This window comes from Microcaecilia unicolor, chromosome 2 (genome assembly GCF_901765095.1).
Source record: "Microcaecilia unicolor chromosome 2, aMicUni1.1, whole genome shotgun sequence".
Classification (NCBI taxonomy): domain Eukaryota; kingdom Metazoa; phylum Chordata; class Amphibia; order Gymnophiona; family Siphonopidae; genus Microcaecilia; species Microcaecilia unicolor.
In genome coordinates, this window is record NC_044032.1 from 558,121,278 (window position 1) to 558,142,379 (window position 21,102).

Genomic DNA, 21,102 nt, shown 5'->3' on the forward strand with positions numbered 1-21,102 from the left:
TTAGGAAAGACATGATCCGTCAGATGATGACAAAAATATTTCGCTGTATCGAGGTGGAGCTGAATAATATAATATCCGTGGGTGACAAAATGGACAATTTCAACTCCCTATACATGCTGGTTAAAATGAGTCACCATGTATGGACAGCCGAAAATGCAGATCCTGCTTCCTTCCTCAGCACCACACTGGGAAATGTTCTGGTGACAGTTAAAAGGAGTTTTGACAAATTCATTGTAAGTTTACATTTGCATAATTTAATATAGGCAAAGACTGGAAGTAGTAGCAGGCTGTAGAGTTAGGGTGTCTGGTTTGTGGAATTTTAGCTTGACAGGACTGCGGATAGCATCAACTTTCTGGAGCTTGACAGTGTTTGTGACCACACAGAGGTGTTTGCGGTTTTTGGATGTCCACTGTTGTGTTGCCACAGCTGTAATAAAGAATGTACATCATTATTTTAGGATCACAACCCACTGTTTATAACTCTGTCCCTGAACTATTTGCTGTAGTTGTACGCAAGATATATCTGGGTATAGTAAGTAGTTTTCCAGCAGTGCTTACCATGGTAGCATCCTCATTCTTTTTCTAGATCTATAATGGTGTTCTTTTCACTCTCCATTAACTTTACTGTCTCTGCTTTCATTATTTCATTATTTTGATTTTGAAATTTGAAGTATAGTACTTGATGTGACCTAGATGCTTAGTTTATGATTCATGAAATCAGAAATTGTGCAATACCATTTTCAGTTCTATAATGATGGTATCATGCAGTGCTGTCAGTTGAAAAGAAAGTGGACAAAGGAATCCTTGTACAATTCTAGCTCCATAAGATAAGAAGGAAAGATGAAGTAAAGAACTGTTGATTTTTTTTTTCTTTCCCAATTTATTTTGTGAATTGATATATTTAAAGGTTGAGGGTGGTATGTACAGTCTGGTCTACTGGTCATTGAGAGAAATATGAAGCTTTATATACCACTAGTAAAAAAAGGCCCGTTTCTGACACACATGAAATGGGCGCTAGCAAGGTTTTCCTCAGAGAGAGTGTGTGTGAGAGTGTGTGTGTGTGTGAGAGACAGAGTGACTGTGTGTGTGTGACAGAGAGATAATGTGTCAGAGAGAGTGTATGTGAGAGACAGTGAGTGAGTGTGTGCCCCCACCTCTCTGGTCTCAGGACCCCCCTCCCCACCTCCATCTCCCCTGCCCCCCCCTGCAGCCACCCATGTCCAGCGACACTCCTCTCCCTTCCCCCCCTCCAGCCACCCATGTCCAGCGACCCTCCCCTCCCCGGCGCATCAAACCCCCTCGCCACCCGCAGCTGCCACTGGTAACGCTGTCCGGCCACTGCTACTTCTCTTGTTGAGCAGCAGCGGCCGCTGTCGGCTCTGCAGCCGCTCCTCCTCACGCCTCTCACGTTGCTGCGCTCCTCCGGGGTCTTTCCCCAGGGGCAGTGACGTGGAGGCGAGAGGAGCAGCTGCAGAGCCGACAGCCAATGCCTGATGGCTGTCTGCGGTGCCGTGCTTGATGTTTAAAAACATTTGTTTTTTTTTTCTTTTTGTAGCGGCCGCTGCTGCTGCTGCTCAACAGAAGCAGCAGCGGCGGCCGGACAGCGTTACCAGTGGCAGCTGCGGGTGGCGAGGTGGTTGATGTCCCCGGGGGTGGGGGGGTGTTTGATGTGCTGGGGGGGGGGCTTGATGCAACGAGGGGGGGTGTTGTCTGATGGTTGTCTGCGGTGCCGCGTTTGTTGTTTTTTGATGCGCCACTCGCACTTGCGCTGAGCAAGTGGCAGGGAGCGGCGCACTCACAGCTGATTCCCAGGCAGGGGGAGGAGTAGGGAAACACGCGGAGCAAGTTGCTCCTTGTGTTTCCCTACTCCTCCCCCTGCCTGGGAATCAGCTGTGAGTGACATCAGCCTGGCTACGGAGCCTAGCTCAGCAACTCCAGGAGCCACGGACACAGGCAGTCACACATTAGAACGTTGGTGGTGAGAATTATTATAAAGAATAGATGTTGCTAATAATGGACTTAAAATCCAGCTGTAGAGTGGCTTTGTGATAATTAGTTTGTTAGCATTTTGTTTTTTATGGGGGGGGGGGGGGGGGTGTTTTTTTTTATTCACACTTGCTGAATTAAGTGACTTTCTCTCTGCTGAAATTTTCCATGTCCTTTGGGAATTAATGGTGCTGGTTTTCTGTTTTGTGGTCAGTCAATTCACCTTTAGCTCTTCTTGTACATTGTGGCACCTCTCCTTTTGATGCATTTTTGGAGGCATCTGATGTGCTCCCATGTATACCTGTAGATCCTTCTGTAACTTAAAAGCGCTTCATTATGCGAAAAAGAGACCTTCATTTCCTAATCAACAATAACCCTTTTTTAAAAGGTATTTTTCATCTCATAGCCTTTTCTTTTGTTTGTTTTATTTTAAATGCAAGGGTAACCAAATAAGGCAGATGGCAGAGGTGAAGATATCAAAGAAGAGCAAAGTTGGCATCCTTACATTTGTGTCTGTATTTGAAGAATTTGCTGAACTTGCAGAATCTATCTTCAGAAATGCTGAGCGCCGAGGGGACTTAGACAAAGCCTATACAAAACTTATTAAAGCAGTTTTTATTAATGGTAAGATTTTGTGCTGATTTCATACATAGTACAATCTTAGATCACCAAAAAAAGTTAAATTGTTGCCCTGATAGTTTTTGTGCAAAACCATAGAATATATGTGTATTTTCACTCTCAGAACTACTTGAGCACCCCTGTAACATAGTAGATGACGGCAGAAAAAGACCTGCACGGTCCATCCAGTCTGCCCAACAAGACAACTCATGTGTGCTACTTTTGTGTATACCCTACTTTGATTTGTACCTGTGCTCTTCAGGGCACAGACCGTATAAGTCTGCCCAGCACTAGCCCCGCCTCCCAACCCCCGGCTCTGGCTCAGACCGTATAAGTCTGCCCAGCACTATCCCCGCCTCCCACCACCGGCTCTGGCACAGACCGTATAAGTCTGCCCAGCGCTATCCCTGCCTCCCAACCTCCAGTCCCGCCTCCCACCACCGGCTCTGGCACAGACCGTATAAGTCTGCCCCGCACTATCCCCGCCTCCCAACCTCCAGCCCTGCCTCCCACTACCGGCTCTGCTATCCAATCTCGGTTAAGCTCCTGAGGATCTTTTCCTTCTGAACAGGATTCCTTTATGTTTATCCCACGCATGTTTGAATTCCGTTACCATTTTCCTCTCCACCACCTCCCGCGGGAGGGCATTCCAAGCATCCATCACTCTCTCCGTGAAGAATGGAGAAGGGTAGTTAGTGGGGTTCCCCAGGGGTCTGTGCTGGGACCGCTGCTTTTTAACATATTTATAAATGACCTAGAGATGGGAGTAACTAGTGAGGTAATTAAATTTGCTGATGACACAGTTATTCAAAGTAGTTAAATCGCGGGAGGATTGTGAAAAATTACAAGAGGATCTTATGAGACTGGGAGAATGGGTGTTTAAATGGCAGATGACATTTAGTGTGAGCAAGTGCAAAGTGATGCATGTGGGAAAGAGGAACCTGAATTATAGCTACGTCATGCAAGGTTCCACGTTAAAAGAGTCACGGACCAAGAAAGGGATCTAGGTGTCGTCGTTGATAATACGTTGAAACCTTCTGCTCAGTGTGCTGCTGCGGCTAAGAAAGCAAATAGAATGTTATGTATTATTAGGAAAGGAATGGAAAACAAAAATGAGGATGTTATAATGCCTTTGTATCGCTCCATGGTGTGACCGCACCTTGAACATTGTGTTCAATTCTGGTCGCTGCATCTCAAAAAAGATATAGTGGAATTAGAAAAGGCGCAGAGAAGGGCAATGAAAATGATAAAGGGGATGGGACGACTTCCCTATGAGGAAAGGCTAAAACGGCTAGGGCTGTTCAGCTTGGAGAAAAGGCGGCTGAGGGGAGATATGATAGAGGTTTATCAAACATATAAATGGCGAGTGACCGTACTCACTCGCAAATGCGCAGTAGACTTCCCTCTCTGTCCCGCCCCCGCGTCAATACGTGATGACGAAGGGGCGGGACAGAGTGGGAAACCGCAAAGGGGAGGGAACCGTCGAGGTCGCCACCGCTCCCCCCCCCAAGGTCGAAGCCACTGGTACCCCCCCCCCCGGAGTCGCCGCCGCCGCCACCCCTCCACCCAGCCGGTCTCTTCGCTATTCAACCCCCATCTCCGGAGCAGGCAGAGCAGCTGAGCTGCCGTCGGCCCCCCCTCCCCGCCTGTGTCCCGCCCTCGCCGACGTTACGTCACACGAGGGCGGGACACAGGCAGAGAAGGAAGGCCGACGGGAGCCCAGCCGATCCGCCTGCTCCGGAGATAAACAAGCTTTCTCTAGGAAAGTTGCACTAGCTATTTTTCAAAATTATTATTATTATTATTAGCATTTGTATAGCGCTACCAGACGCACGCAGCGCTGAACAAATGATGCAAAGTTTCATGGAAGCCATGTTCCCTTCCTTCAATGATGACTTATGTTACCCAATTGAGTGGAAAGAAACAGTTTATAAGTTAACGGATATCAAGACAAATCTATAGGAACTGTTTAGGAAGATGTATACACGGCCATGATGTTTATGCTGAGCTTCCGTAACATTTTAAGTATTCTTCCATTTGTGACAGATTAAACTATCACAGAAGATAAAAATCTAAGTTTTTCTCAGATTTCTTGCCTTTGTTTGTTTTGGTGTTATATTTCCAATAGTTTCTGAAGAAGTCCATGAGCTTTTTCTGTTTTAACCTGAGATATCTATTTGGATGCAGTTATGGACATAAAAATTTGCATCTGAGTAATATGACTATACATCTTGTGATATTTCCTTAAGTTGGGAAAATATACCTAGAGCAGTAGCTTAGTGGTTAGACCAACAGGGTTCAAATCCTGTTTCTACTGCTTAAACTCTTTGTAACCTTGGGCAAGTCACTTTGCCTTGCATTGAGTCAGGTACAAACTTATGGCCCTGTTTACTAAGATACGCTAGAATTTTTAGCATGTGCTAAAATTAGCGCACGCTAAACACTAGACACACCCATTTATTCCTAAGGGTGTCTTTACCATTAGAGTGCTAATTTTTGGCAAGTGCTAAAAACACTAGCGCACTTATAGCGTAACTTAGTAAACAGCGTCCCAAGATTGTAAGCCCTCTGGAGCAAGAACAGAAACATCCCTAAATTCATTAGAGACTATAGAAATATTGGAATACCAATGTTATCATTGAAATTTTCATCTACTTGGAGCATTGTTGGGTGCTTATGAAAAATGTCTTTTTTTTGTGATGTAACATAAGTACATTTTCACTGGAGCAGCTACATTTTAGTAGAAGCAGTTTTCTTCTTGTGATCTTGCACGTTTTCTTAACCCTCCATTATCTCAGGTACAAACTTAGATTGAAAGCTCTCTGGTGACATGAAAATACCTAGTGTACCTGAATGTAACACACCTTAAGCTAGTACTGAAAATGCCCCAGCTAAAGCCAAATATCCCACCCTCTTTTGTTGAGTACTGAATGTGAGACTTCTTTTGTTGAGTAGTGAATGTGAGACTTCTTACATTAACACTGTCATGTGGGGACACCTCAGTTCCAATTTTTCCACAGAGCCCACCGGATATATTTTCACATCTATCTTTTTTGAGCATTACTAATTTTAACATTTCTTTCATAATGGGTTGCCTCACTTTTGTGATTCTTACTGTTAGTGATCCCATAGGGTTTTTCAGTGTTTGCAAGTTTCCTTAATTTTTGCACAGCCATCTAGGTGTCATCGTCGATGATACTTTGAAACTCTCTGCTCAATGTGCAGTAAAGAAAGCAAATAGAATGTTAGGTATTATCAGGAAAGGAATGAGAATACTGTGCAATTCTGGTCACCACATCTCAAAAAAGATGTACTAGAATTAGAAAAGGTACAGAGAAGGAGGGAGGGGGAAGGGGAATAAATAGATTCAAGGAAGGGAGGAGGGGGGGATAAAAATGGAGAGTGGGTAGGTCGAAAAGAGAACTATGCACTTATACATGTAAATGTTTAACTTTGGAGGTATATTGTTCTACGAGGAATGTAGCATGTGTTCAGTATTTTGAGGTGTTATGCTTGTTAAGCTCTCAATAAAAACTTTAAAGTAAAAAAAAAAAAAAAAAAGAAAAGGTACAGAGAAGGGCAACAAAAATGATAAAGGGGATGGGATGACACGGTTCTTCAGCTTGGAGGAAAGATGGCTGAGGGGAGATGTGATAGAGAGGCCTATAAAATAATGAGTGGAGTGGAACAGGTAGACATGAATCACTTATTCACTCTTTCCAAAAATACTAGGACTAGGGGGCACGCAATGAAGCTACAAAGTAGTAAATTTAAAACAAATTGGAGAAAATATTTTTTTTCACTCAACGTATAATTAATCTCTGGAATTCTTTGCCAGAGAATGTAGTAAAAGCAGTTAGCTTAGCGGGTTTTAAAAAAGGTTTGGATAGCTTCCTTAAAGAGAGGTCCATAAGCCATTATTAAAATGGACTTGGGGAAAATCCACTTTTTATTTCTAGGATAAGCAGATTTTAATTTTACTGTTTTGGGATCTTGCGAGGTACATGTAACCTAGATTGGCCACTGTTGGAAATAGGATACTGGGCTTGATGGACCTTCAGTCTGTCCCAGTATGGCAGCACTTATGTTCTTACTTTCTGCATAAGCATTGGTTCATCAAGTGGCATCAGGCGAAACATAGAGCCATTTTCATTCCTCATTGCCTAGTTTTCTTCTAGTGTCCCAAAGCAGAAGGAACCCCCCCTCCCCCCCCCCAATAGCTTCAAGAGGAGTGTGCAGTACAGCAAGAGAATATCAGATATAGAGACCCATGATTTGTACCGGTTGTACATCAGACCAGAACACAATATATTCCTAGTTTCTGCCAAAAGATGGCTATCAAAAACTTAAGCACCACTGAAGCTACAGTGGATTCTAGGAAGGCATCAAGATTGACTAAATATTGGACCTTTTCAAGGTTGGGTATCAATAGAAGCCATTGAGACAGATCATCAGCAAAGTTGAGTTCAATGTATGCAAAGGATTCTACTTTATCAGTTCCAGCATTGAAGAACTCTGAACAAAGGTGAAAAACATAAGCATAGCTCCTCATTAGTACATGATGCCTTGGAGCAAGGACATCAGGATAGCTGCCATTCCAAATCCCAAGCATCCCTAAACAGAGAACTGCTCATCTTCGAGCAGATTGGAGGATTGCAGCAGTCTTCTAGGATTAAAGGTCCAGTACTAACCCCTATAATTTCAGGAGAGGTCCAGGCAAGAAGGGAGCCCAGCAATCCCACACTTTGGTGGCATTGTTGGAGCACAGCAAACATTATTTTAAATAAATTGCTGTACTAGTCCCTCTAGCTTTCTCTAATGAAAATACTTAAGCCTTTTCTCTGGCAACTACAGAAGTGCATAAGCCACATTATTTTACTGCTGTTGTTGAGAGACTTTGAAGTGATTATCGTTTTCATCATCTGCTGAGAGCAGGACTGACATGATGTCACTGGAGAAAGCCAAAGGGATGTGGCACACCAACTTAAGTTAAAAATAAGTAATGTTTGCTGCAAGGTTGGGGGGGGGGTCCTCATTTGTCCAGCTACTAATACATCTCAAGTCCTTCCAGAGGTTGCCACTTCTCCTGCACCTCAGAAATCATTGATGTTTGCAACCCTCAATAAGGGATTAAACCAGAAATTTGAGAAATGCTGAATTGTCACTGATAAGGATCTGCTGCATCTGACACCAGTGAAGAGGGAAATTCAGTAAGACTTCAAAGATATGACAGTACACAGAGGCATGGCATTTAATGCCCAGACATTGAGCATCAGCATCTGTACCAGATACATTGATGTCCATCTTCAGCACATGAGTGGTAAAACTTAAATGAGTCATTGGTCTGCATTGGAGTCTGGGACAGACAAGGGGAACCTTTCAGAGAGATCTTATCTGCTGTCATATATATGCTGTCCAACAGAAAATGTTTATGAAATTCTGAGCTATCCTGGGTTACACTTATGGATCTCTGAAGTACTTTGATGGGGAAGTATCAATAGGTCTCCCCTCGGACACTTCTGTTCCATAGGAAAGGGGAAAGACCTCTCCTTCACCGATTCTGTCAGGGAAATGGTAATTTTCTATTTGTTGCACTAAGCTCTCACCACCTCAAAGAAAGCACAGGAACCCCTCCCCCCCCCACCCAATGCATCCTGTTAGCAGGAAGATGACTCAATGTCTAGAGTCCAGAAGGCTCACAGATAAAAAAAAAAAAAATAACTACCCCTCAGTTGATAGTAGTTGAAACTTCTTTCAAAAAGGTCAAACAGCAATTCTGTGATGGCCACCTGCATAGCTTCTTTCTAGTTCTTTATGAGCCAGTCTACGCTTAAATATTTTGTAAAAAGTAGGTTTATTAATGTTTCTTCCTCAAGGGAGACATGGCAGTGTTATGACACTAGCAGAGATGGTCAGGTCAATATATGAGGTTTACAATACAGCATAGAGAACTTGTGTGTAATGGTACCCATTAATATGTCCTGGAAGTGAGGTGCCTTTTGAAGAAGGTCAAGGAAATACTTTGACGTTTCAGAATCTTTCTGCAACCATTTCTGATCTGCCTTCCTTTTTATGCAGGAAGTATTCATGAGTCATGGCATAAGAGACAATGTTATGTTGTGGATTAGGGATTGGTTATTGGACAGAAAACAGAGGGTAGGGTTAAATGGCAATTTCTCTCAATGGAAGAGGGTGAATAGTGGAGTGTTGCAAGCATCTGTACTGGAACCGGTGCTATTTAACAGATTTATAAATGATCTAGAAATTGGAATGACAAGTGAGGTGATTAAAGTTGCGGGTAACACAAAACTATTCAAAGTTCATAAAACACATGCAGCCTATGAAAAATTGCAGGAAGACCTTAGAAAATGGGAACATTGGGCTTCCAAATGGCAGATGAAATTTAATGTGGACAAATGCAAAGTGATTCAAATTGGGAAGAATAATCGAATCATAGTTATCTGAGGCTAGGGTCCACTTTTGGGGGTCAACACCCAAGAAAAAGATCTAGGATACCATCCGGGCACCCTAGGGAGCACTGCAGTGGTCCAGAAAAGGCTCGTGCATAGCTCCCCTACCTTGTGTGCTGAGCCCCCCAACCCCCCCCCCCCAAAAAAAAAAACCCACTCCCCACCACTGTACACCACTACCATAGCCCTTGGTACAGTGGGTTTGTGGTGGGTTTTGGAGGGCTCACATTTACCACCACAAGTGTAACAGGTAGGGGGGGTGGGCCTGGGTCCACCTGCCTGAAGTGCACTGCACCCACTAAAACTGCTTCAGGGACCTGCATACTGCTGTCATGGAGGTGGGTATGATATTTGAGGCTGGAAATATTTTAAATTTTGTTTTTTTAGGGTGGGAGGGGGTTAGTGACCACTAGGGGAGTAAGGGCAGGTCATCCCTGATTCCCTCCGGTGGTCATCTGGTCATTTAGGCCACATTTTTGTGGCTTGGTCGTAAAAAAAAAAAAAAGACCAAGTAAAGTCGTCCAAGTGTTCGCCCTTCTTTTTTCCATTATCGGCCGAGGATGCCCATGTGTTAAGCACACCCCAGTCCCGCCTTCGCTATGCTTCTGACACACCCCTGTGAACTTTGGTCGTCCCCCTGACGGAAAGCAGTTGAGGACGCCCAAAATCGGCTTTCAATTATGCTGATTTGGGTGAACCTGTGAGAAGGATGCCCATCTTCCAATTTGTGTCGAAAGATGGGCGCCCTTTTCTTTTGAAAATAAGCCTGATAGCAGAATTAGAAAAGGTTCAAAGAAGAGCGACCAAAATGATAAAGGGGATGAAACTCCTCACGTATGAGGAAAGGCTAAAGAGGTTAGGGCTCTTCAGCTTGGAAAAGAGACGGCTGGGGGGAGATATGATTGAGGTCTAGAAAATCCTGAGTGGTGTAGAACGAATAGAAGTGAGTCGATTTTTTTACTCTTTCAAAAAGTACAAAGACTAAGGGATACTCAATGAAATTACATGGAAATACTTTTTAAAACAAATAGGAGAAAATGTTTTTTCACTCAACGAATAGTTAAGCTTTGGAACTTGTTGCTGGAGGATGTGGTAACGGCAGTTAGCATATCTGGGTTTAAAAAAATGTTTGGACAAGTTCCTAGAGGAAAAGTCCATAGTCTATTATTGAGATAGACATGGGGTGGGGGTGGGGAAGCCACTGCTTGTCCTGGGATTAGTAGCATGGAATGTTGCTACTAATTGGGTTTCTGCCAGGTACTTATGACCTGGATTGGCCACTGCTTGAAGCAGGGTACTGGGCTAGATGGACCATTGGTCTGACCTAGTATGGCTATTCTTATGTTCTTATGTTGAACCTAGCTGATGAAAGCTCATTTTGAACTGCTAGACTCCTGTGAGTTGAAGTTACCTCATGTTAAAGATTCAGCACAGACTCGGTGAGCTCCAGACCTGTGCCAGATTTTATGTAGTATATATGCATCTTTCGGGTTTTACTGAAACATATTAATTCAGAATGATTTACAAGCAAAACAGTAAAAGGAAGAATACAAGAGAAAAAAGAATGAAAATCTTTTTACATCAATGAATCCCAAGTAATACTGTCCTCATAACCCTGAGACTTGGAAGTAAAAAGGAAAGTTCTCAGCTTCATATGAAATATCAAGTAGGGTGATTCTGTTTACATGTGCTAAGTTCCTGGCTAAGATGGTGCCTGTGTTCCACCTTAACTGGTCAGCCATCCTTCCAATGTTTCTTCCAGGCTACATGCCCATGAAGACACACCTTGGATTGCAGAAGAGTCTTAGCCTTCTACTTGGAGCGGACCAAAGTCCTTAAGCCCATTCAAGCTTTTGTTTCTTTTGATCCCAAGAAAGTTGGATAGCAAATTGCATCTCATCACTTATACCCATGCAGGTTTGACTCTGGAGAGGCATATCAGGGATCACAATATCAGATGGCAGCATCAGTGGCCCACCTGAGATAAGGCTCTATGGAAGAGATCTGCAAGGCTGTATTATGGACTTCTGTCTGCACATTTCACATCCCACTAGTATTGGGCCATAACAATAGGTTTGTTTAAACTCTTTGAGAATTAGAATCCATCCTCAGAAATATATATTTTGTTTTCCAAGTCATCCCCATGTGAAAAAGGGGGGGGGGGGGGGAAGCCTGTAGTGACCAAAAATAGAGTTGCCTGCAGGTTACCCTACTAGTTTTCCATAATTCCCCTTTTATGTAAAAAAACAACCTGTAACTAAGAGGGTCTTTCATGTAGGCGCAGTGGCGTTTTTAGCACGTGTTAAAATAGGTGCGCACTAAATGCTAAAGATGCCAATGTATTCCTATGGGTGTCTTTAGTGTTTAGCACACACCTATTTTTAATGCACCCTAAAAACGCCAGTGCACCTACGTAAAAGACCCCCTAAGAATTCACAGTTGTGAGGCTAATGATATTCTGTTTGTCCTCAAAGAAAGTCTAATTAATAACAATGGAGTCAATATTCAAAATGGTTTAACTAGTCAGTTTATTGCTTGTTCAGGGCTAACCATTCATTTTTAGGAGCATGTAACTGGTTAGTGCCGCTGAAAATGTCTGGTTAGCGCTCAACTCATAAATAGCTATTTTGGGTGCATTTCAGGAGTGGAGTCAGTGCCTGAACGGTTAATTGCCGATTTTCAGCACTTAACCGTGAAAGCTAACTGCATAAAAAGGACCACATAACTTCATTCCTATCTTTATGCGGTTCACCATAGCCGTTTAAGTGCTGAATATCATACTTAACTGGCTATGGTTTTGCTGGCTCCATAAATCTGGAAATTCAGCACTGGAGCCCGGATATGGCCCATCATTGAATTTCCAGCAAAACATTGAGCACCACCGGATGATCATCAATCCCAATACTAATAATAACAGAGAACTGGACAGACTGAAAGTCCGTAAAGTCCAGTATCCTGTTTCCAGCAGTGGCCAATCCAAGTACCTGGCAAGATGCCAACTAAAACAGACTTTATGTTGCTCATCCTTGAAATAAGCAGTGGATTTTCCCAAATCCATCTTAATAATGACTTATGGACTTTTCACAAGTATGAATTCCTAGCTACAAGTAAAACGGAGAACATAATATGACAACAATGAGGACATATATTAAAGTCTAAGGAGACTTATTGGTAGGACCACTCCAAAATTAAGCTACCTAGAGGGGCATAATCGAACGCAAATGCCTATCTCCATGGGCGTTTATCTCCGAGAACGGGTCCGTGAAGGGGCGGGCCGAACTGTATTTTCGAAAAAATGGACGTTTTTGAGCTGGGCGTTTGTTTTTTTTTAGCGATAATGGAAACTAAAAACGACCAGCTCAAAAAGTCCTAATCCGAGCCATTTGGTCGTGGGAGGAGCCAGGATTGGTAGTACACTGGCCCCCCTGATATGCCAGGACACCAACTGGGCACCCTAGGTCAGTGTGGTGGAGTTCAGAAAAAGCTCCCACATGCATAGCTCCCTTACCATGGGTGCTGAGCTCCCAACCCCCCTCCCCCAAAACCCACTACCCACAAATGTACAACTCTACCATAGCTCTTAGGGGTGAAGGGGGCACCTACATGTGGGTACAGTGGGTTTTGGAGGCCTCCCATTTACCAGCACAATTGTTACAGGTAGGGGGGGTGGGCCTGGGTCCACCTGGCTGAAGTGCACTGCGGTACCCACTAAATGTGCTCCAGGGACCTGCATACACGCAGGCCTCTAGGACTTGTTGCTGTTGTATAACATTGGCACACCAGTTGACACCTGAAGACTAATCTCTCCGAAAACGTCCTTTATTGGAATAAGCACATTTACTCACAGTTAACTGCAGAGGTTGTGCCCCACTGGCAACGAGTCTCCCTGGTACTGAGATTAGCAGTAGGTCAGAGCTGGCAGAATGCTGTACAATGCCCTCTTTCAGCCACATTCAAGGTAAGAACTAACTTGTCTAACGTGGCTAACACAGGAAAGGGAACTAAAACTGGCTTACAAAAATGGCCACTACCGCATGGACTACAACAGGAAACACAACAGGGCACACTCTGACCCAGTAGGCAGGGGGAAAAGCACCATGGGAGAAGAGCCTACCAACTACCAACATCGTGAGACTATAACACAAGCTAATGAAATCACGGAGCCCAATACCCTACACCACCACAGTGCAATGCTGATGTGACCCTGTAGTGCACCCGAGAGCCACATCTGACACAGGGAAAGGCTGTGAGAGGATCGAACACATTCTGCTGTCATGGAGGTGGGTACGGCATTTGAGGCTGGCATACAGGCTGGGAAAAAAGTTTATAAAGTGGGGTTTTTTTGGTGGGAGGGGGTTAGTGACCACTGGGTAAGTCTGGGGACGTCATCCCCGATTCCCTCCAGTGGTCATCTGGGCAGTTGGGGCACTTTTTTGGGACTTGTTCGTGAAATAAAAGGGTCCAAAAAAAGTGACCCAAAATCGCAGTAAAAACGCTTTTTTTTTTTTCGATTATCAGCTACAGACGCCCATCTCTCCTCGGCTGATAACCACGCCCTAGTCCCGCCTCCGACACGCCCCCGTCAACTTTATTCGTTTCCGTGACGGAGTGCAGTTGGAAACGCCCAAAATCGGCTTTCGATTATACCGATTTGGGCGCCTTTGCGAGAAAAACGCCCATCTCCCGATTTGGGTCGAAATATAGGCGTTTTTCTCTTTCAATTATAAGTTGGCTAGTTTTTTTTTTCCCCTAAGGTAAATCTGTTTAAATGAGTGAACTTATTAACACTTTGCTAATATACTATACTGAAATGATGCAAATATTTTTTCTGTATAAAGTAGAAAGGAACTTTATTCACAGATCATTCAGCATTTTCACACTTATTTTTAACATACTGCATGTGTGTATAATTAACCTAACAAGCTGTGTTTTGTATGCTAGTTTTTTCCCTATAATATTAAATTTAAGGGGGAGCGGGAAAAGCTACTGGTTTCTGTGATTTAATATATTGTTTCCTACATTTATTTTTAGTGGAAAAAGTAGCAAGTGAAAGTCAGAAGACACCCAGGGATGTTGTGATGATGGAGAACTTCCATCACATTTTTGCCACTCTTTCTCGCTTAAAAATATCCTGTCTTGAAAATGAGAAAAGGGATGCTAAGCAGAAGTATGGCGATCACCTACAGTCTTATGTGATCAACTCATTGGGGCAGCCACTTGAGAAGCTGAACGTAAGCATGTGCTGAACTACTTGTCTGTAGTGCTTAACTTAATGACATGTTTCTTCTACCTGGGCTTCATGCCAGTGTCTTATGATCTTTGGAATGTGAGAAAACCATTTCATAGTGTGTGTTTCCTGTTGTGTGCAATAACTGGAAATTTGCTTCTCCATTTATCATCTTTATTTTTAATTCCAACAAAAAATCACTTTTGCAAAGGGGTAAAAACAAAACAAAAAAGTACAGTATTTGACAGTTTCCTTCTATGCTTACCTAGTGTGGCTGTCAAAGGAGGGTAGAAACTCCACACATTAATGCAATGGTTACACACCTGATCTATGGCCGCTTCATCCAATTAGGTCATTAGTTTGCTTTGTATATTTATTGTGCTTACTGGTGATTAATTTGCTTCCTTAGCTCTTGGTCATCCTGTCTAAACTGGTAAGGAAACATCCTATCAGAGGCAGTTCCAATTAATGTTTCTGCCTATAAAAACACTATCCTGAATTTAAGCGAGGATGACTTAGGTAACAAGGATAGTAAGTTGAGAACCATTCAAGTTAAGATGGTAATTAGAAAACTATATTGTTGGCAGCCTCAGCATATGTAAATGTTTGCTATAGGTAATTTTAATGGCATGGATTGTTTTTCTCTGTTCTCAATCTGCTACAGATATTTTTCCTGTAGGTATAATCTGTGTAGGACAGACCATGTTTGGCACTTAGAGCGTACGGTTGCTTTGTTACTTTCAGTGGCACTAACATGGGCTTTCTGTGGTTAGTCATATAGTCACAGCTTTGCATGTCATATTTGCAAGCTAAAACATATGTTATGCTACAGACTAACACCACCTGCATTTGTTTTATCCTGTTGTAGCATTTCTTTGAAGGTGTTGAAGCTCGTGTGGCACAGGGGGTTAGAGAGGATGAAGTGAGCTATCAGCTAGCCTTTAACAAGCAAGAACTGCGTAAAGTTATTAAGGAGTATCCTGGAAAGGAAGTAAAGAAGGGATTGGATAATCTCTATAAAAAGGTTGATAAGCATCTCTGTGAAGAAGAAAACTTACTTCAGGTGAGATCAATATTTATTTGAAATGTATTTATTTATAACAGCATTTATATCCCATAATTTTCCAAAATAAATTGGTTCAATGTAGCTAACAAACTTTAAAGTAATAACATCAATAACAGCATTTGTGTTACATCAGGGAATGTTGTATACAGAGGGTGGGCAAAGGCTAACAATTCTTAATCTCAGCTATGGAGTTCTGTTCTCTGAGAAGAATTTCCTGAAAAGAATTACCTACAAAACTTGTAGGTAATGACTAGTACATCTTAGGTCTAGTTAATGACTCGTATATCTTAGGTCTTTATGAAGAGAGTTTTATTTATTTGTTACATTTATATCCCACATTTTCCCACCTATTTGCAAGCTCAATGTGGCTTACAAGGTATCGTAAAGGCGTTTGCCATTACGGTTGATAACAAATACAAGATTGTGTAGTGGTTGCATGAGGTAGAAGTGAATCAGATGACATGGGGTCAGGGGGAAAGGGATAGTGAGTTGTCCAGTACGGTCTTTGGTTGTGTTGTGTTGCTTGGTGTGGGGATTTATGTTGGATGGTGGGATAAGCTTTTTTTGAAGAGGTGGGTTTTTAATGATTTCCTGAAGTTTAGGTGGTCTTGTATTGTTTTCATTGCATGCGAGAGTCCATTCCATAGTTGTGCACTTAAGTAGGAGAAGTTAGATGCATGAGTTGTTTTGTATTTTAGCCCTTTACAGTTTGGGTAATATAGGTTTAGGTATGATCGTGCTGATCTGAGTCTGTTTCTAGTTGGTAGATCAATGAGGTCTGTCATGTATCCTGGGACTATGCCGTAAATGATTTTATGGCCTAAAGTGCAGATTTTGAAGATGGACCCGTTCTTTGTATGGGAGCCAGTGCAGCTTTTCTCGAATGGGTTTAGCGCTTTAGAATCGTGTTTTACCATATATCAATCTGGCTGCTGTGTTTTGGGCGGTCTGGAGTTTTTTTTGTGAGTTGTTCTTTGCATCCCGCATAGATTCCGTTGCAGTAGTCTGCATGACTTAGGACCATTGATTGTATAGTTTACGAAAGGTATCCTCCCTCGGGAAGAAAGGTTTTATTTGTTTGAGTTTCCACATTGAGTGGAACATTTTCTTTATACGGTTTTTACTTGGCTCTCGAGAGTGAGAGTTCCACCATTTGGTGCTGATGTATGAGAACCCTGCTGAGTAAACTGACTTGTGTATAAGTTTCTGTTAATTTGGGTAGAGTAGAATTAGATTATGAACGTAAGGGCGAGAAATTTAGTCTGGGGCACTACTGAAAAGGATTTGATAGACCATAGTGCATAGCTTAAACACTATCCGTGCCTTAATGGGGAGCCAGTGCAATGCTTGTATCAGCGGACTGGCTCTATTGAAAGCATCTGAAGATCAGCCTGGCCGCTATGTTCTGTGTAGTGTGTAACTTTTTTATGTGGAAATCTTTTTTTATTATAGTTGAAAAGGATGACAGAAATTCAATTATACTATGCAATCAAACTCGAGAAACCAGCCTGTCATCATAACAACAAGTAAACTCTGTGGGCCTACTATCTGACCTCCTGGCAGACAAATCTATTCATCATGCAAAGGATAGCAGGCCAACACTGCCAATGTTAATCAATATTACATGAGATCTTCTAGCCCCCTCCCTCCCCTCTGCCCCCCCAATCCACCCTAACCCCTTCCATCAACTATCTGTAACTTTTTTAATATTCATTCCTTGCAACCCGCATAGACTCCATTGCGAGCAAATACCATTGACTGTACTAACATATGGAATATGGTTCTCTGGAAATATCCTCTGATTCTTCTCAGTTTGCACGTCATGTGAAACATTTTGGATGTTATGCTTTCCACTTGTTTTTCAAGACAGTTTTGGTCTACAATTACTCCTAGGACCTTAAGGTGATTGGAAATGGGGTATAAAGATCTCTCTATGGTGATGCTGGAATATATGGTGTTGCAGTAAGGTGATGTCATTACTAGAAGTTGTTTTTTTTCCCTGTTTAGTTTCAACTTGAAAGCAGATGCCCAGGATTCCATTGTATTTAGCCCCGTTTTAATTGTGTCCATAATTTCACTTAGGTCTTTCTCAAAAGGATATATATAGATATAAGGTCGGCGTAGATGAATGGAGGTCTTTCTCAAAAGGATATATATAGATATATCGTCGGCGTAGGTGAATGGGTGGAGGCATTGTTTCACTAGCATTTTTGCTAATTGGATCATCATCATATTGAATAAGGTTGGTGAGATAGAGGACCTTTGTGGTACTCCGCAGACAGCTTTCCAGAGTGGTGAGATTGTGTTGCCCATTTTCACTTGGTACAAACTTGACGTAAGGAATCCCTCTAACCAACCGTGTACCATTCCACTGATCCCAATTTCGTCCAGGAGCCTTAACAGAATGGGATGGTCTACCCGGTCAAAAGCTGAGGACAAGTCAAACTGTAGCACTAGGATTTTTATACCCAATCTTATCTGCCTCTTAAAGTTAGTGATTAGAATTTTTAACAGTCTCAGTGTTAAACTGTGGTCTGAAGCCTGATTGTGATTTGTGGAATATGGAGAATGTGCACAGATATTTCATTAGCTGTTTAGTAGCTATTCCTTCCATGACTTTGGCCATGAAAGGGGTCGATGCCACTGGTCTATAGTTTTTAATGTCACCTCTGCTAATCTTCACATTTTTCGGGATAGGGTTCAGTACAATATTTCCTTTCTCCGTTGGGTAATGGCCCTTTGACAGCATCATCATATAGGTTGTGAATTGTTCAAAGAAGAGGGTTGGGCTTCTTTCACCACATAATTTGGGCAGGTATCCATCATGCAATAAGCTGTAGAGAATCTTACCATGTGACAGACCTCCTCAAGTTTGGGTTTGTTGAATGTAGACGGTACTTTGTCAGCAACAATGGCCCCATTGTGGTCATTCAGTTCCTCAGTAAAGGACTCCATTTCTATTCTGCTGTTTGTGAGGTCCTTCCTTAGTGTTTTAGTTTCAAAGTGACGTTTTAGTTCATCTGCAGTGGGGGGGATTGTTGTTTCCCCATGGTTAGTGATTGGGTATTTAACAGATAGTTAACCAGCTCGCACAATTTTCTGATACTGTTGTAATCTGGTCCTGTCTTCTCATCATAGTACTGGAATTTGAGACAATACAGTCTAAGTTTGGACTTATATTCCTTATAATCCCTATCACATACTGAATGGATGATTGAACATGTAAGAACATAGTGTAATTTCAGCATAAGTGAGTGGTTACTTTTGTTAATCTGTATTAACCTGGTAATGTAGACACAATAGTAAACAACTACCTTAAGACCCACTTAGTCTGCTCAATTTGCTTTCTTTTACAGTGCTGTAGTTAGACCACAGTTGATCTGCCTTTCCTTCCACATCTTTGCAATGCTTTCTTGAATTCTGTTACTATTTGTCTCCACTATTTCTCATGGAAGTCTGTTCTGTGCATTCACCACTCTCACCATGAAGAAATATTTTCTAATGTTCTTTCTGAATCGCCATTCTTTGACTTTCATACCATGACCTTTTTGTTGTAGAACTTCTTTTCCACTAAAGCGTTTGTGCATTATTTATACTTTTGAGTTAATTGAGTGTTTTTATCACATTCTCACTCCCCACCTCCAGGGTATACTTATTTAAGCTTCATGACACGAGGCTTTTTGTGCAGACTTCCTCTGTTTTTGTAGTCCTCTTCTGGACACCACTTGTTGTATGTCCTTTTAGACAGTATGGCCTGGCCTCCAGAACTGGAAGTAAACTCCAGATGAGATCTCACCATAGATTTAAATAGAGGTATTATCACCTTTTTTTTCCCAGCATGTTATGCTTTTCGTTATGCACAGAAGCATTTATATGGCCTGAACACTGCCTTTTTTTCATTATTTTGCTATCTTGAGATCATTAGTTATGCAGTCAGGAGAAGGAGCAGGTGATTGTGTTAGTATCTTATTCTTCATGATGCACTGCTTTTTGGGGGTTTTGTATCCCAAATATGTATCCCTGCACTTTTCTACATTGAATCTAGGTGCTAAGTACTTGATCACTCCTCTTTTTTCTACTCCATTTGGGGTATTCATTCTTGCAGATTTTTAATGTAATCTATAACATTGCTGAGGGTTTAGAAAGAATTAACATTCATGAAAATACAGAAGAGAACCAGCACCAGGTAAAAATATTTAAAAGCTGCAAAAGGATTTGTATAAATCTGAAAGACTACAAGTCAATTGTGTTTTATACATCTACTAATTCTTGCATGATGGGCAGGGTGTGAATCGTATTTTTTTTTAATGAGAAGTATTAACAACAATATGCACGAGAACAGCTATCATACAACAACAGTAGTATAAGATAACCCCACAACCAGCAGAACAGGTTCTCCCAGATACAGATCACGCCTCAATTTATCAACTGGTTTTCATAAAGCAAGCCCTAAAAATGATCAAAACAAAAGCAAAATTAAAAAAATAAAAATAAAGAGGGGGAGGAGAGAGAAACCTCAGTAAACCAAACCAAGCTGGTGCGCCAAGACTCCAAAGAGAAGAAAGGATAAGTGAAACAACCCTATTCACCCACAAAGTTCAAATTGCGAACCGAGACCCATATTTTTTCCCATTTGGAAAACCTTCTACACATTATAGCACTCAATTTTTCCAGTTTATAAACCGAGTATAGTCTGGCTCTACATTTAGACAAGAAAGTAACTGTAGGACGCTTCCACTCAGAAGCCAAGGTCAATTTAGCAGCATGCAACAGATGACAAACCAGAATAACCTGATGTTTCCACAATCCAGGAATTTGCCTGTTCAGAAGATAAATCCCTGTGTCCCAAGGAATTGTCAGACCAGTAACCCATTTAATCTGAAAACAAATAATATTCTAGAAAAACTGTCGCCTTCGGACAGGACCACCAAATATGGCTCATGGTGCCCCTGGCTCCACATTCTCTCCAACACAATGGAGAGGACTGAGGCTAACCAATGGCAGAGACGATCTAGGGTTAAGTACCAACAATATAGTATTTTAACATTATTCTCTTTAACATTAAAAGCAGTCGCAATTTTAGCTAAAGATTGTTCAATGGAGTCCCATTCCTCCTTAGTATAGGTCACTCCCAACTCTTGTTCCCATTTGCCTCTGTGACTAAGGTCAGAGGCCCGAAGATCCCTAAGGTAGCCATAGAGCATACTCACCAAAAATTTGGTAGAACTAAAATCCTCACAAGCATCCTCCAAAAAGGTGTAAGGGCCTGTCAACCACGGCCTAAATCACTTGGAGAACACTAAATACACTAATTGCAAATAGGCATAGTGGTGAGAAGGAGGAAGCTCAAACTCTCTAGCCAATGTTTGAAAGGAAAGTAACATCATCCTTATCATATAATTGTACCCAATACCTCAACCCTTTCTGCGCCCAAGTTCTGTAAATCCAAGGAACCAGCCCCGTAGGATGCTGTGGATTGTAACAAATTGGAGTATAACGAGAAAATTGAAAATACACCACAACACTCAAGGAATCCCAAATCCTTAAAGTATGTGTAATCATCGGAGACCAATCCTCACGCAAAACCCTATGCCTCCGAGGAACTAAAGAAGATAATGCAGAGGGGGACCGGTCCTGTCTGATGCTGCTCAATATGGACCCACAATTTATAGACATGATGGTGAAACAAATCAATGGCAGTTTTAGCTTGTTCCATAATTCAGGGACCCCCAGCC

At 42.1% G+C, this 21,102-nt stretch overlaps 1 protein-coding gene across 2 annotated transcripts in view; it reads left to right on the top strand.

The window, feature by feature from the left end:
- EXOC1 (exocyst complex component 1) overlaps positions 1 to 21,102 on the top strand; it is a 163,332-nt gene that overhangs the window by 131,129 nt on the left and 11,101 nt on the right. For both annotated transcript variants that reach the window (XM_030191403.1, XM_030191404.1), the window contains 4 exons: positions 5 to 233; positions 2,427 to 2,610; positions 14,106 to 14,305; positions 15,170 to 15,364. In XM_030191403.1, coding sequence (XP_030047263.1) covers positions 5 to 233; positions 2,427 to 2,610; positions 14,106 to 14,305; positions 15,170 to 15,364 — 808 coding nt within the window. The remainder of the gene's footprint in view (positions 1 to 4; positions 234 to 2,426; positions 2,611 to 14,105; positions 14,306 to 15,169; positions 15,365 to 21,102) is intronic.